The sequence below is a fragment of the Rhincodon typus genome, chromosome 42, assembly GCF_021869965.1.
Source record: "Rhincodon typus isolate 14 chromosome 42, sRhiTyp1.1, whole genome shotgun sequence".
In the NCBI taxonomy this organism is placed as follows: domain Eukaryota; kingdom Metazoa; phylum Chordata; class Chondrichthyes; order Orectolobiformes; family Rhincodontidae; genus Rhincodon; species Rhincodon typus.
In genome coordinates, this window is record NC_063373.1 from 9,098,615 (window position 1) to 9,115,878 (window position 17,264).

General features: G+C 43.4%; 1 protein-coding gene across 4 annotated transcripts; it reads left to right on the forward strand.

The window, feature by feature from the left end:
* The first annotated feature begins 11,680 nt into the window (after positions 1-11,680).
* On the forward strand, positions 11,681-14,658 carry LOC125487525 (zinc finger protein 239-like). Of its 4 annotated transcripts, XR_007265938.1 has the most exons (3): positions 11,681-11,746; positions 12,722-12,886; positions 14,159-14,658. XR_007265938.1 is itself a non-coding variant. In XM_048619182.1 (2 exons), exon 2 carries the CDS (start codon positions 12,942-12,944, stop codon positions 13,809-13,811), a length of 870 nt encoding a protein of 289 aa, XP_048475139.1. In that variant the 5' UTR covers positions 11,681-11,746; positions 12,722-12,941; the 3' UTR covers positions 13,812-14,658. The 4 variants fall into 4 exon arrangements, 3 of the variants coding, with proteins under 3 accessions (XP_048475139.1, XP_048475140.1, XP_048475141.1); XM_048619182.1 differs by having other exon boundaries at positions 12,722-14,658; XM_048619183.1 differs by having other exon boundaries at positions 11,687-11,746; positions 12,875-14,658.
* The last annotated feature ends 2,606 nt before the right edge of the window (positions 14,659-17,264 follow it).

A 17,264-nucleotide genomic window follows, 5' to 3' on the forward strand; every position in this document is an offset into this window, starting at 1 on the left:
AAGTGGTGCTTGCAATCAGAGTTGGGTCACTTGCTTTCAATGTATTCAGCACTTCAGTCAATCTTGGCTTTGAAGCGGTTGATTTCTCATTTCTTGTGAAGGGAGGCAATGGCCTAATGGTATTATCGCTAGACTACTAGTCCAGAGATCCAGATGATGTTCTTAGGGACCCAGATTTGAATCCCACCATGGTGGAATTTGAATCCAATGAAACTCTGAAATTAAGAGTCTAATGATGACCATGAAAGTGTTGCTGATTGTCTCTAGGCGTGAGGCTGGAAAATCACAGCAGGTTAGACAGCACCTGAGGGGCGGGTAAGTCAATGTTTCGGGCTGAAACCCTTTGTTAGGACTGAAATCGTTGACTGACCTGCTGTGCTTTTCCAGCCTCTCACCTATAGACTCTGGCTTCCAGCATCTGCAGTCCTTATTGCCTCCAACAAACTGTTGCTGATTGTTGAGAAATCTCATCTGGTTCACTAACATCTTTTAGAGAAGGAAGTACTATACGTACTTCCAGACTCACAGCAATATGTTTGGCTCTTGCCCATTTCTGAAGAAGGATCCCGACCCGGAACATCAGCTTTCCTGCTCCTCTGATGCTGCCTGGCCTGCTGTGTTCATCCAGCTCCACACTGTGTTACTATGGTTGACTCTTGACTGATGCTAGGTAATTGGGAATGGGCAATAAGTACTGGTTGAGCCAGCAATGACCACATTTGTGAATGAATTTTTACAAAAATTCAGTATAAAATTGTAAATGATGGAATGATAACAAACACTATTTTTCGTGTTGCTGTCTCTTTGAACAAACAGTTGTGTTTATGATTTTAACCCAATAAATTCCTCATTCTCAAATACTTGCCACGTCCCTTTAACTATTCCTTTTCGACTCAGGTTCCAGCATCCCTTCAGGTAGAATATTCTGGATCGTAACAACTCTCTGTTGGTGCAGGAACTTCTGAATTCTGTGTTGAGTCTGCAGCTGTGTAAAGTGCCAACTTGGAAGATGAGCTGCTGTTCCTGAAGCTTCAGTGGAACTGTGCAGAAGGCTGAGGACAGAGAGGTCAAAATGGGACTGGAGCAGAGAATTAAAGTGGCTCAAAGCTTAGGGTTCAGCTGGAAGACTGAACAGAGATTCTTCCACAAAGTGATAACCCAGTCTGTGTCAATGTCAAGCAGATCACATCATGAACTATTTTGCAAGAAGTAACACTGTTGACAACTTTCAAAATGTTGGGAAAAGTCATAGAATCCCTACAGTGTGGAAACAGGCCATTTGGCCCAACAAGTCCACACCACCCCCCTGAAGAGCATCCCACACAGACTCATTCCCCTACTCCTACGTCTAACCCAAACAATCCTTAGGCACTATAGCATGGCCAATCCACCTTATGCTGCATATCTTCAGACTGTGGGAGGAAACCCATGCAGACATAGAGGGAACATGCAAACTCCACAAAGACAGTTACCTGAGGCTAGAATTGAACCTGGGTCCCTGGTATTGTGAGGCAGCAGTGCTAACCATTGAGCCACCATGCCACTCCTTTTCTTAGGCCTTTTCCTAGTGCTGGTCAAAAAATGACTGCATTTGTTCAGGTCAGTTTCACAACCTGCTTTTGTGTTTTTCTGTATTCTCTCACCTTTCTTTTAAATCATTTGACAGGATATTAGAAGGGGTGAACTTGCAGTCCTGAAATTGAAATAAAGCCTCACATCAGGATCTGACAGTCACCCAATGTATCATACCTCAGTATCCCTGGATTTTGAAAATGGAAGGAAAAAGCATTGTTCACAGTGCAGTGAAACTGTGTGTGTTCTGTGTGCAGGCGAGGTTTCAGCTGATCATCTGGTGTGTCAAGACATAAGTACAGTTACAACATGGAGAAACAGTGGAAATGTGGGGACGGTCAGAAGGGATTTGATTACCTGCCTGACCTGGAAATTCACTGATGCTGTCATGGTTCACATGCTGTGATTGTGGGAGGGGATTCATTCAGTCAACTAGCCTGCACGGACACCGGTGGGTTCACAGTTATCAGAGACCTATTAAATGTTCAGTCTCTGAGGTGCTTTAAAATTTTTGAGGAACTGAAGTAACATCAACATGTTCACACTCGTGAGAGACTGCTCAGATACTCTTACTGTGGGACTGCGTTTAGGCAATCATCTCAACTCTCCAGACACTGGCGAGTTCACACTAGGGAGAAGCCATTCACCTGCACCAGATCTGGGAAGGGATTCATTCAGTCAATGAACTTACTGAGACGTCATCAAGTTCACCTTTTAAGTGCCTAGATTTTTGGAAGTGTTATAAAAGCTGTGGGGAACTGATATCCCATCAATGAGTTCACACTAATTCAGATGCTTTCACTATAGGACTGGGTTCAGCAAATCCATTTAACTCACTTGACACAAGTGCATTCATGAGGGGAGGCCATTTACCCACTCAGAGTGTGGGAAGGGATTAACACAATTTCATTAACACAATGTGCTTGCTGACACACCAGCAAGTCCACATTGAGACTATCCACCTCTTCTGAGTGTGTGAAGAAATTCAAACAGTCATCCCACCTTTTGAAACACCAGATAACAAACCTGATAACAAACTTTTTTGAATGCTTGGGCTGTGGGAAATCCTATAAATGTTCTGGTCAACTGATATCCCATCCATGTGTTCATGCTGAAGAGAGACCATTTGCCTGCTATATGCGTGGGAAGGGATCCACTTAGTTATTCACCCTGCAGATACTTCAATGAGTTCACACTAGGGAGAGTGCTTTCATCTGCTCTGAGCATGGATAGGGATTTATCAAGTTCACACTGGGCAGAGACCTTTCAAACACCCAGATTGTGAGAAGTGCTATAGAATTTTCCAAGGAATGTGTGGAATGAGCTGCCAGAGGAGGTTGTGGAGGCTGGTCTAATTACAACATTCAAAAGGTACCTGAATAGGAAGGGTTTAGAGAGATATGGGCCAAATGCTGGCAAATAGGATTGATTTAGGATATCTATTTGGCATGGATGAGTTGGTCGGAAGGGTCTGTCTCCGTGCTGTACATTTCTATGACTCTATGACCAATGTCTCATCCATTACCATTCATCTGCACATGTGTGGAAAGGGGTTCACTCAGTCATCTGAACTACTGAGGCATCAGGGCGTTCACAGGTCACAATGTTCACATGAATTTCTTTGCTCATGTTAATAACCTCCAGCCCAGTGAAAGATGTTAATACTCTGAATAAAAGTGAAATTATCAGTTATGTGTTCAACATAATTTGTTGGTCTTTAAACTCATAGAAATGTTGAATTTTATAATACAAAAGGAGGCCATTTGACCCATTGCTTCTGTGCTGGTTCCCGAAAGAGCTAGCCAGCTATTCCCAGTCTCCAGCTGTATCTCTGTGGCCCTTTAAATTAATTATTTACTTCTTTGACATCAGTTAGTTCCTTTTGCAGGTCTCTCCCTGCCCCCCTCCTCTGTCTTCTCCGTCCTCACCTCTAACAAGTGCAGGGGGCTCATAAAACTTTTTTGTCAATAAGATTGAGAAACTCTGAGCAGCTGCCTTCCTCCCTTCCACTGGCCCACTGGGTCAAACTGTCTCTAATGCTGCTGCTTGTCCAAGAGGTGAACCCATTGATCTAATGATCCTAAAAGATCTGCTCTGTGATTTCTGATAGATTCTGGGACAAATTACATTGCTGGACAAATATTGTCCATACAATATAGCAGTGTTACTTCACGAACAATTATTTGTGTTGAGGCTTTTAATTCGCTATGTGTGGATACTAGTATCTAGGCCATTTCTATATATAATGCCATTGTCTAGTTACCCTTTGAGACGGTAATGGTTGACCCATTTTTCTTGAGTCTAATGAAGGTGCTGCCACAAAGCCATTTGGTGAGATACATTCACCAATCCTATCCATTTCCTCACACTCAGCCAATTGTAGGATCATTTTGCTACTGGCCATTTATTCAATGAGCTCCAATGTTGCTTACTTTATCAATTACTTTTTGGATGTCCATAATCAATAGTTGTTTCTGTTATGTGATCGAAAATAGTTTAAGTTTATTCTTCCTTAGAAAATCTATGTTTTTTTTCTTTAATTAAACTCCCTTTTCTAACTGATAATTAATTTAGTGCAAAATAATTTCCGGAAGCCACCACACCGTTGGGATTAAACTGACTGGTGCATAGTTGCTCAGCTTATCTCTACACTCTAATTGAACAACGAATAACATTTATAGAACATAGAACTGTATTAAACAGGAATGGGCCATTTGGCCCATGATGTTGTGCTGAACTTGACACCAAATTAAGCTAATCTCTTTTGCCTGCACTTGGTCTGTATCCCTCCATTTCTTGCATATTCACTTGCTTATCTATAATTATATTGTTTTCTCACGTAATTATGTTGTCTGAGGAAAACTGGAAAATTGTGCAGTGCCTCCTAAACCCATGCCCACTTCCCTTTATAGATCTCATTTGGTCCCGTTCTGTCATCAGTTTAAGTAGAAACAGCTTGTCCAATGCTACCTTCTTCATTTGTCTGATGTACCAGTTTAAACAGCTGGCAGAAGAACCTGCCCACTACCAACTGCAGTTTCACTGCATCACCATCAGTTTAGTCTCACATGCCTTGTCTCCTATTTCAGCCCTTTCATTTTTTTCATGTCTGCGCCCCATCACCTCTGTATCTGCTCACAATTGGCTATCTGACTGACATTTCCAGCTTAGAGTTGAAATTTGTAATTTGTTTCTCAATCCACTGATTCTGAAAGATCTGCTGTGTGTTTTCTTTTGGATTCTGGGGCAATTATTTGCGTTGAGGGTTTTAATTCTTTATGTGTGGGCTACATCTAGGCCATTTCTGTACCCATTCTTCTTGAGCTGCAGTCTAATGAAGGTGCTACCACAAAGCCAATACATTGACTGTTACAATCCATTTTCTGCCACTAAGACAATGTGTAGCTACTGTCCATTTACTCAATGAGCTCTAATATTGCTGGCAAGTCTACTGTACAGCATATTGTTTCCAGAATTTTCATCCAGTGATAAAGGAGCATTAATAATATGCCTAAATCCCCCTCTCTCGTTCAACCCCTCCCTCCCACACACCACCTTCCCGCCATCACTTACACGCCTCTCCCTCCCTCCACTCTTGCCCTCCCTCCCTTGCACACATACCCACATTCTTCCTCCCATTTCGTCCCTTCTCCCCCATCCCGGCTGATATGATTGTAACATGAACTCCACTTTCCCAGCTTTCAATCCCTTGCTTAATAAGAATCTACCAACTTATTCCTTTAAAATATTCAATGTTGATTTGAGTGCAGGGTCCATGTTGGCAGGTTCACTTGCTTGTCTGACATTAGAGTGTCAAGTTTTTTTTTAATGACAATCTAGCAGCTTTCATTGTCACCATTTTTGTGCCAGCCCTACAAATGACAAACTTGATTTATAAGTTGTATTTGTGATTCTATGGGTCCTCTCTCACTCCCTTCTTTTCTGCATTCAATGAGATTTCACAGGGTATTAGAAGGGGAAGATTTGCAGTTGGGAGACTGAAACCAAACATCACATTAGAGTCTGACAACTGTCCAATTTATTGTAACCTGAATATCATTGGATTTTGAAAATGAAAGGACACAGCACCATTCCCGGTGGGGAGAAGTCATATATTTGTGCATGTGGATGAGGATTCACCTGATCATCTGGCCTTTCAAAACACAAATATAGCCGTCAATGGGGTAGATTGTGGAAATGAGGGGACTGTTAAAAAGAGTACAGAATCCCATCTGAGCTGAATATTCATCAGCACAGTCACACTAGGGAAAGGCCATTCATCTGCTTTCAATGTGGGAAGGGATTTGCTCAGTCATCGCTGTCAACACACCAGAGAGTTCACAAGGGGGAGAGACCATTCATTTGCTCCAAGTGTAGGAAGGGTTTCCTTCTGTCAGACAACCTCACTGTACACCAGCCAGTTCACACTTGGTGAAAAGCTGTTCACCTGCTCTGGCTGTGGGAAGGGAATCACACAGTCAGCGAAACTGCTGGGATACCAGTGAGTTCACAAGTAAGTCCAGTGATTTAATAATAATAACACAAGTTCTTTCCTTTCTGAAGGGCTGTTCCATTCCACTATCTCCACCATCTTCACATCCAAAAATTATGAGGAACTCATGAGCTTCTTAGTTATGACAATTGAGACAATCTGATCAGCTACCTCTGCTGCTTCCCTCCCTTCCACTAGCCCCTTGGGCCAAAACATATCATAAGCAGCTTCTCAGTCCAGACCTTACATGTTACTCCAGTTTTTCTCCTGTCCTTTGCTATGGCATATCAAAGCTGATCTTGACACTTAACTCTATTCTCACTCAAGTACAGACATGCCAAATTCACCTCCGCCCTGCACCCCCCCGCCCCGGTTAATCAGTATTGTTACTGATTTTCTCTCCATGTCTCCTGGTTCTCCTTTTGTCCTGTAAATCCACCATCATCACACATCCTGAGAAAAAGCAATCTTTGACTCCACCATCGTTGAAATATCTCATGCCACCTCCACACTCCCTTTCTTCTCTAATATCCTTGTATTTGGTGTCCTCCAAGGATTTATCTTTGATCCCTCCTGTTTCTCTACTGCCACTAGACTGACATCATCCAAAAGCACTCTCTTAGTTTTCACATCTACACCGACAATGCCCAACTCTGATGTTGAGTAAGAGTGTCAGCCTTTAACATCAAGGCCTTGTCTGGCTGCACGTGGCATGAATGATCACTAGCAAAACTGGAATCAGTGGGAATAAAGGGGCAAACTCTCCCATGGTTGGAGTCATACTTGGCACAAAGGAAGATGGTTACTGGAGATCCTGTACGGGAGTTCCTCATGGTAAAGGTCCTAGGGCAAACAATCTACAACTGGTTTATTCATAATCTTCCCTCCATCATATGGTCAGATGTGCCGATGATTGTACAATGTTCAGCAACATTCACAATGCCCCCTGCTGAAACAATTCATGTTCAAATGCAACAAGGCTTGGACAATATACACAGGCTGAGGCTGAAAAGTGGCGAGAAAAAATTTGTGCCACACAAATGCCTGGCACTGATCATTTCCAACATGAGAGAATGTAACCAGCTCTCCTTGATATTCCATGGTGTTACCATCAATGAATCCCCCACTATCAACATCATGGGGGTTACCATTGATCAGAAACTCAACTGGACTTGCCATCTAAATACAACGGCTACAAGGGCCAGTCAGAGGCTTCGAAAACTGCAGAAAATAATTCACCTCCTGACTCCCCACAGTCTGTCTACAATCTACTTGGCGCAAGTCAGGAGTGGGAATGGAATACTCTCCACTTGTCTCGATGAATGCAAATCTAACAACACTCAAGAAGCTTGACACCATCTGGACAAAACAACCAATTTAACTGGTACTACATCCATAAGCATCCACTCCCTCTATCACAGCAGCAGTGTGTCCTATCTACAAGATGCGCAGCAGAAATGTCAAAGATCCAATCCCACAACCACTTCTATCTAGAAGGACGAGAGCAACAGATGTGTGGGATCAAATTCCCCTCCAAACCATTCACCGTTCAGACCTGGAAATTTATCGCCATTCCTTCAACATGACTGTGTTAAACCCAGGAATTGCTTCTCTAGATGCATTGTGGGTCTGTAGTGAGTCAAGAAGGCAGCTCTCCATCACCTTCCCAAGAGCATCTAGGGATGGGCAACAAATGATGGCCAGCCAGTGATGCCCACATCCCCTGAATGAATAAAAAAAACCTCTCAATTGCACAACTGTCAAACTGCTTTTCACACGTCCAGAAGACCATTGTTTTCAGTCACTATCAGAAATTGCAACCCCTAACTACCAAGTTTATACCCATCCCTAGGAACCATTTGAAACTGAGCCACATTCTTCATAATTTTGCTCTCATACCTTTGGGGCGGCATGGTGGCACAATGGTTAGTACTGCTGCCTCACAGTGCCAGTGACCCAGATTCGATTCCACCCTCAGTGACTGTGTGGAGTTTGCACATTCTCCCCGTGTCTGCGTGGGTTTCCTCCAGGTGCTTCAGTTTCCTCCCACAGTCCAAAATGTCCAGATTAGGTGGATTGGCCGTACTAGATTGCTCCGTAGTGCCCAGGGGTGTGCAGGTTAGGTGGGTTAACTTTGGTAAATGTGGGGTTATGATGGGATGCTCTTTGGAGTGTCAGTGCAGACTCGTTGGGCCAAATGGCCTCTTTCTACATCGTGGGGATTCTATAATATTCCACCATGAGCTTCCAAACACACATCTACACAATCACTAACACCAGAAATTCAAATCTCCAAAATATAATTTGTCTCCACCTCACCCTAGCTCAGGTGTTGAAACCTTCATCCATATCTGTGTTGCCTGGTTACTTGATTCCTATACATTCCTGACCAGTCTCTCACATTCACACTGTCCCACCTGGAAACATGAGATCATCCAGAACTCTGCTGTCTGTGTCTCACACCATGTCCCTTTCGCCTATCACCCTGTGCTCAATTACCTGGGCTCCTGGGCTGGTAATGCCTCAGATTTAAAATTAACAGCTTTTCATTAACTCCCTCTGTGGCCTTGTCCATCCCTATCTGTCACCTCTAATCACACCACTATCTGAAGGAATTGGTCTCCTGTCACTCTGGCCTCTTTAGTTTTCATGATTTTAATTACTCCACAAGTGATGGCCATTATTGATGTGAAGCTCTGAAATTTCTTTCTTAAACCTCTCTGTCTCTCTCCAAGTTAATGATAATTGTTGAAAATAGCCTGTCCAATTGAGCACCTCTCTTCATGTTGCTCTCTCTGGCTCTGCATTAAATGTTTTTTTTTCATGAAACTGTTCCGAATTGTCTTGGAACATTTTTATTGCTATAAATACAAGTGGTTATTATTCCATGATACTAGGTTGTGCACAGTTACATTCCACAAATAGTAACCCAATGTGTGGCTGATTAATTCAGATTGTTTGGTGGTATTAAGGCAGGAATGCTGGTCTCTCTGCACCAGGAGAACTCCCCTGAGGACAGTGTGTGGAGTTGTGGTCTCCTGAGCTAAAAGTAGAGCCGATTGAGCTGTCAGACTTTGAGGTACCATTATCTGGGATCTTACCTTTTCATTCACTGATTCCCAGCTGAAGTTGATTCTGCTGTAAAGTAGGTCAGTCTGTATCTCAACCCAGTGTATTTTTGGAGCAAAGAGAGCCACTTCAAACACAGTCATAAAGATGTATAGCACAGAAACAGACCCTTCGGTCCAACTCATCCATGCTGACTAGATATCCTAACTTAATCCAGTGCAATTTGCCAGCAGTCGGCCCATATCTCTTGAAATTCTTCCTACTTATATGCCCATCCAGATGCCTTTCAAATGTTGTAATTGTACCAGCCTCCACCACTTCCTCTGGCAGTTCATCCCATTCATGCACCACCCTCTGCATGAAAAAGTTACCCCTTGGGTAACATTTAAATCTTCTCCTCTCAACTTAAACCTATCCCCTCTAGTTTAGGAGTCCCCTTCCCTGGAGAAAAGAGCTTGACTATTCACCCTATCCATGCCTTCATGATTTTCTAAACCCCTATAATTCACCTCTCAGCCTCTGACTGCAGGGAAAGTATCCCCAGCCTATTCAGCTCAACCCCTCCAACCCAGGCACATCCTTGTAAAGCTTTTCTGAACGTTCTCAGGTTTAACATCATTTTTCCTACATGGGGCAGCACTGTGACTCAGTGGTTAGCACCGCTGCATCACAATGCCAGGGGCTTGGGTTCGATGTCACCCTTGGGCAACTGTCTGTGTGGAGTGTCTGTGTGGGTTTCCTGCAGGTGCTCTGGTTTCTCCCACAGTTCAAAGATGTGCAAGTTAGGTGAATTGACTATGCTAAATTGTCCATAGTGTCCAAGGATTTGCAGGCTAGGTGGATTAGCCATGGGGAATGCGGGGTTACAGGGATAGGGTAAGGGTGGGATGGTCTTCAGAGGGTCAGTGTGAACTTGATGGGCTGAATGACCTGCTTCCATGTTGTAGGGATTCTATGGATTCTGTGGATTCTATAACAGGGAGAGGAGAATTGAACCCAGTTTTCCAAAAGTGGCCTAACCAACATCCTGTACAGCCGCAACATAACTTCCCAACTCCTATACTCAATGCACTGAGCAATAAAGGCAATCATACCAAATGGCTTCTTCACTAACTTGTCTACCTGCAGCTCCACTTTCAAGGAACTGTCAACCTGCACTCCAAGGTCTCTTTGTTTGGCAACATTCGCCAAAACCTTACCATTAAGTGTCTAATCCTGTCCTGATTTGCCCTACCAAAATGTAGCACCTTTATCTAGATTAAACTCCATCTGCCACTCCTCGGGCCATCTGATCAAGGTCCTATTGTACTCTGAGGTAACCTTCTTTGCTGTCCACTACATCACCAATTTTGGTGTCACCTGCAAATTTACTAACCATACCTCTGATATTCACATCCCAATCATTTAAATAAATGACAAAAAGCAATGGACCCAGCACTGAACCCTATGGTACACCACTGGTCACAGGCCTCCAGTCCAAAAAATAACCCTCTAAAGGGTGAAACAAAGTTCTTGTGTTCCTTTTGTCCTATTTACAACCTCAGAATATCCAAAACTTATTCATGATCAACGATGAAATTGGAAAAGATGAATGAGGAGAAGCTGAATAAACTAAATGGGACAATTTTAAAAAGAATGTTGGAAAAGTGTCCTAAGTGTCTATGACACAATTCTTTTAATGTGACAGGCCAAATTGATCAAGCTGTTTTTTGAGAAGTCTAACAGGTCCTCAAGCTTTATTAAAGGACACAGGATGTGCCAAAATCTGAAGTCCTCCTGAATCTTTCTAAATCACTGTGGGTGCACTGAAAATATTCTGTTCAATGCTGAGAATTTAGCAAAGATGTCAAGGCCTTGGTGAAGGTGTGAGAACAATCTCACAATAGTGTCAGGGATGAGGACTTTCAGTTCAGATGGAGTGACTGGAGAAGCTGGGATTGTTTTCCTCAAAGCAAGGAAGGTGGAGGAAATAATGAACAGAGGGATTGAAGTGGTTTGGAGGAGTTTTTCTCCACCAAGGGAGAAATGGTTTGGATGGTCAGGATGGCTGTTGCCCATCAAAACTAGCTTTATAAAGATGGAGAGAAACTCCCAGGTGAAGATGAGCACATCATTGAACTTCGCGACTTCCCAGGATCTGCAACACACTACCTCTCAGCGAAAATAGAAATTGCTGGAAAAGCTCAGCAGGTCTGGCAGCATTTGCGCAGAGAAATCAGAGTTAATGTTTCAGGTCGAGTGACATCCTCCTCCGATTTCTCTCCCCAGATGCTACCAGACCTACTGAACTTTTCCAGCAATTTCTATTTTCATTTCTGATTTACAGCATCCGCGGATCTTTCGATCTCTTTATCTAACTGATGCAGCCCGCCTTCCGCTCACTTCCATTGGATAGCGGGCCAGCCGCAACCAACGCCCCTTGCCATTGGCTCTGGATTACCGTCAATCACTGGGAGCCCATTTACCGTTGGAGCATGCGCAGTACCAGCTGGACGCCTTCATCGTAAGGCGCATGCGTCGACGCCATCTTCCCACAACCCCGCCCCCCCCAAAACCTCCCAGAGCACAAATCAGGATCGATGGTCATTCACTGGTTTGCTGAATGCACAAATGGTGAGAATCCGGCGGACCAGAGGGGACGTTGGAGCCGATAGTGAATGAGCGGAGGGGCTTCAGAAACACCTTGTGTCAGCCGCAAAAACTAAATTAGAACCCCCCCGCCCAGTCCTCCCTTGACAATGACCAGGAACGAGGGCTTGTGCCGGGCTTCCTCCCAACGACAGGCCCCCGGCCACGATCGCCATCTTTATTGGGGGCACTGGGCGGCAGGTTGCAAGTTCGGCCGCCATGTTTGTCTGGGGCAATGTTTTGGAATGACCTCGAGATTACAGGGAGACTGAATATGGGAGGGCAGCTGGCAGTATGTCAGTGTAGTTAAGTTTAGAGGTAACAAAGGAATGGATGAGAGTTTCAGCGCCAGATGAGCTGAGCCTAGGGTGGAGTCGGGTGATGTTACTGAGGTGGAAATAGGCGATGATGGGGATATGTGGTTGGAAGCACACCTTGGGGTTAAGGTTAATTCACCTGGTTTTGAACAGTCTGGTTCAAACTCGGGCAGTTGACAGAGAGAGGGATTAAGTCGGCGGAGAGGGAGTGTGGTTTGTACTGGGGACTGAAGACAATTACCACAGTCTTCCCAATATTTAATAAATGAAATTTCTGCTTACCCAGTACTGGATGTCAGACAGGCAGGATGGTGTGTAACTTCGAGGTGGTGGTGTTTACGTATAGCAATTGGCCTGGTCTTTCAACTTGCAGAGGTTGATGGTTTGTGAGATTTTGTCAACATTCTGGACCATGACCACTTGTAGACGCCAGAATCTTCTGTAGTTCCACACCAGGCAGCAGCTTTCTTTCCCTTAAAGACGTTAATAAACTAGGTGGGTTTTAATGATAATCAGTAACTTTTTCTCATACAAGCCTGCAAATTACCAGATTCATTTAGCTCAATTTCATAATGTACCTTTCTGCCTTTTTATTTTTTTTCTCTCACGTGTGTTTCTTCTGTTTTATATTCGTATCACACAGGGGTATGAGCAAAGGGGAATTTGCAGTCGGGAAGCGGAAACCAAACAGCACAGCGGGATCTGACACAGTTGAATGCTTTATCGCAACCTGAATATCGATATTCTGAAGAAGGGTCACTGGACCTGAAATATTAATTCTGCTTTCTCTCCACAGATGCTGCCAGACGTGAGTTTTTCCAACAATTTCTGTTTTTGTTCCTAAATATCATTGGATTTTAAACATGGAAGAAAAAAGCAGTGTTCATAGTGGGGAAAAACCGTACATGTGTTCTGTGTGTGAACGAAGTTTCACCCAATCATCTGGCCTATCACGACACAAATGCAGTTCCAAAAGAGAGAAGCCGTGGAAATGCGTGGACTGTGGGAAGGGATTTATTTCTCCATCGGTGCTAGAAATTCATCGGCGTGGTCACACAGGGGAAAGACCGTTCATCTGCTCCACGTGTGGAAAAGGTTTTACTCAGTCAGCCAACTTGCTGGAACACCAGCGAGTTCATACCGGGGCGAGACCATTCACTTGTCCTGAGTGCGGGAAGAGATTCACTCAATCATCCAACCTGCTGACACACCAGCGATCTCACACTGGAAAAAGGCCATTTACCTGCCCCGAGTGTGAGAAGGGATTCACGCAACATTCACATCTGCTGAGGCATCAGCGGGTTCACACTGGGGAGAGACCCTTTAAATGCTTGGACTGTGGGAAGTCCTATAAAAGTTCTGGGGAACTGATGTCCCATCAACGTGTTCATACTGATGAGAAACCGTTCAGGTGCTCTCAGTGCAGCATCGGGTTCAAGCACTCATCCGATCTCACCGTCCACCGGCGATGTCACACTGGAGAGAGGCCATTCACTTGTTCCGAGTGTGGAAAGGGTTTCACTCAATCTTCCACCCTATTCAATCATCAGCGTATTCACACTGGGGAGAGACCATTCCCCTGCTCCAAGTGTGGGAAGAGATTCACTCGGCCGTCCCACCTGCTAAGTCACCAGCGGGTTCATGTTAGTGAGAGGCCGTTCACCTGCTCTGAGTGTGGTAAAGGATTTACTCAGTCATCCAACCTGCTGAGACATCAACGAGCTCACAAGTAACTGCAGTGATTTGATTTTGCTGTTGATCACAAGGTTGACTACACCACCCTCCTCCAATGCATCTTGCCTCGCTGCCTGGGCCTGCACTCTCTTGGTTCCATTCTTATTGATCTAACCATAGACAGCGAATCTCCTGCAGCAGCTAGTCTTGTGCTCCCGTATTGGTATCGTTGGCGTCTCCCAGCGATTGATCCTTACCCCCGCCCTGTCAAAAGAGTATCATTTTATTTTCTGTATTTTTGATTGCGGATGAATATGGAACATTGACTGTTTTGAAACCAAGGATGGTGGAAGGAATTGATGCATTTATAGGAAGTTACTGAACCTCTTTTTGTGCTTATTTACAGTGCTGCGTTGTTCAAGCTGCGAAGGCAGATATTTGGAGACGGCAGGACACTGGTTGTGTGTGTGTGTTTCGAGTGAGATTTGGCTGGCAATAATTTGCTGATTGGTTTGTTGAATTGTGACTAATCATGGATGGTAACTCTGGTTCCAGAGCAGCTGAACAGCTTATGAAGGATATAGGGAAAAGTCTTTGGACTACTGGAAGGACTCTGTGTCTCCCTCTGTACAATAAAAATACGTGATGCCTGAAAAAAGCCAGTTTTTTTTTTCCCACTACTTGCTGCACACTGTTGCCTTTAACTAACAGCCAAGAAATTTTGTTATTACTGTATCGATTGCCCTCCTTTTTCTCCGAAGAAGAGAAAGAACATGGAGGAAGGAGATTGAAAAACAGAAAGACCCCTAGCAAGCCAAAAGGAACATTTGAACTAACCCGTGGACTGAAGCTTTGAACTATGTTATCCAATTTACTTACCTACACACATAAAAAATATATCTTTTGTTTGTGTCTCTGTGCATGTATAGGGGTTTTATGAGGTATTAGAGTTTTAATTAGTACAGGCATATGTTGATAGTTAGAGTCATTAGTGGATTACAGCACAGGAAAAGACCCTTTAACCCACTGAATCTGCACCAGTTCATGGCTGTTCACTTGTGATTAGAATTTACTTATTTCTAATATAGTTCTTGTTAAGTACAGGAACCTGGTTCGTGTTTTTTGTTAGCTGGGTTCCATAAGTGAGGTGAATCAGGAACTCTGCATGTTTGATTAAATTATTAACTTCTCTGGTGACCCTGGGAGTTGTGGAGCTTGAGAATGCACTTTTTCCCCAAATGAATGGTAACTCCTTACTATCGACAGAGTAACGCCACTGGGTGACCTTATCCAAAACCAGACCCAGTAGGTTTCGGATGTACACTGACAATACCAAGCTCTACCTCACCACCACCTCTCAACTCCTATGCTGTTGCTAAATTATCAGATTGCCTATCCAACATTCAGTGCTGGGTAAGCAACAATTTATTTCAAATTATAATATGGAAGATCAATATTATTGTCTTTGAGTATGGGAAGGATTTCACTCAATCATCTAACTTGCAGATACATAAGAGTTCACACTGAGAAGAGTCTGTTTACTTTCTCTGTGTATGCAAATAGAGTCATTGAATCTTCCACCCTGCTGACCCACCAATAACCTCACACTGGAGAGAGATCTTTTAAAAGCCCACTATTAAAGTTCCAGGGAACTAATGTGCCATCAATGTGTTGACACTGGGGAGAGACCACTCTTGCTGTGAGACTGGATTCAGGCAATCACCTCAACTTACTCCACACCAGCGAATTCACTGTGGGAAGAGGCTCTTCACATGCTCCAAGTTGGGAAGGGATTCAGTCACTCATACAAACTGCAGACACCAGTGAGTTCACGAGCTTTTCGTCACATCCAGACTGAAACACGTTCATTGGGTTCCGTTTCTGCTGATGTTAATAAACTCCAGCTCAGTTATATGTGTTAAATCCTAGATAGTTAAATTTTGTTTGTGTTAAGCACAAAATATGTTGACTCTTTATAATTCTCTAACAAAAGTTAGTTCTTCCGGAAAGATACTCCAGCTATCAGTCTCCTTCATGTTCACCTCCAACAACAAGTGTGAGGAGCTCATTAAGCTTCTTCATCACTAAGATTGAGACAATCTGATCGACTGCTTCCTTCCCCTAGCCAACTGAACTAAACTGCCTGTCATGCTGAACCTGCATCATTCTATAATAAAACAAAGGACTGGGGATGCTGGAAATCTGAAACAAATCTTCAGTTCTGAAGAAGCATCATGAGACTTAAAATATTAATTCTGTTTTCTCTCCACACACGCTGCCAGACCTGCTGAATTTCTACAGCAATTTATGTTTTGCATCTTTGTGTTAAGTTTTACTCTAAAAATTACATTGACTCTCTTCTATCCGTTTCTTGCCACTCAGCCACTGTTGGATCCATGTTGCTACTGTCCATTTAGTCACTGAGGTCTAACATTGCTCACAATTCTGCTGTGGAGCATTTTATCATATCTGGGAGTTCATCCTCATCTAACCTCACTGTTCCCTCATCCAACCATCAAGCATTTGTGTTACACGTAATTTTTCCTTGGCAAATCCATGTTATCTTTATTTAATGAAGCCACGTTTCCCCAAGTGACTTTTTTTTCCCAAAATGATAATTTTTGGAAGCTTCCCCACTACCAGGATTGAACCGAAACTCTGATTTTTTTTCTTCACAGATGCTGTAAATCAGGAACAAGAACAGAAGTTGCTGGAAAACCTCAGCAGGTCTGGCAGCAGCTGTGGAGAAAAAAATCAGAGTTAACATTCCGATTTCAGTTCTGAGGAAGGGTCACTGGACCCAAAATGTTAAATCTGATTTTTTTTCTCCACAGGTACTGCCAGACCTGCTGAGCTTTTCCAGCATCTTCTGTTTTTGTTCCTGATTTACAGCATTTGCAGTTCTTTTGGTTTTTATTTGGAGAAATTGGGCTTATTCTCCTTGGAGCAAAGAAGATTAAAAGGTGAATTTATTGAGGTGTTCAAAATTATGAACAATTTTATCAGGGTAAAGAAGGAAAAGCTGTTTCCACTAGTTGGTATGTCAGTAATTAGTCACAATTTCAAGATTATCAGAAAAAGAGCTAGGAGTCAGAGGAGACTTGTTAAGATTTGAAATGCACTGCCTAGGAGAGTGGTGGAGGTGGATTCCATGCAAGATTTCAAAATAGAAATGGCTATACGTTTGAAGGTGATAAATTTAGAGGCTATGGAAATAGGGCTGGAGAATGGGAACTAGCTGGGTAATGTTTGGAAGTCAGTGCAGACATGATGGGTCAATTGGCCTCTTTTACTGTACATTTAATTTCTATGATAACAGTTAGCAGATGAACTCAGCATGGATTTACAAAAGAGAAATCTTTGAGAATGCATCTAGTAAGTTGATCGGGGGAACCAATGGATGTGGTTTGTTTTGATTTTCAGAAGGTTTCCTACAAGATCCCACATTAGAGATTAATGTGTAAAATTAAAGCACGTAGGATTGGGGGTAGTATATAGAGGTGGATAGAAAA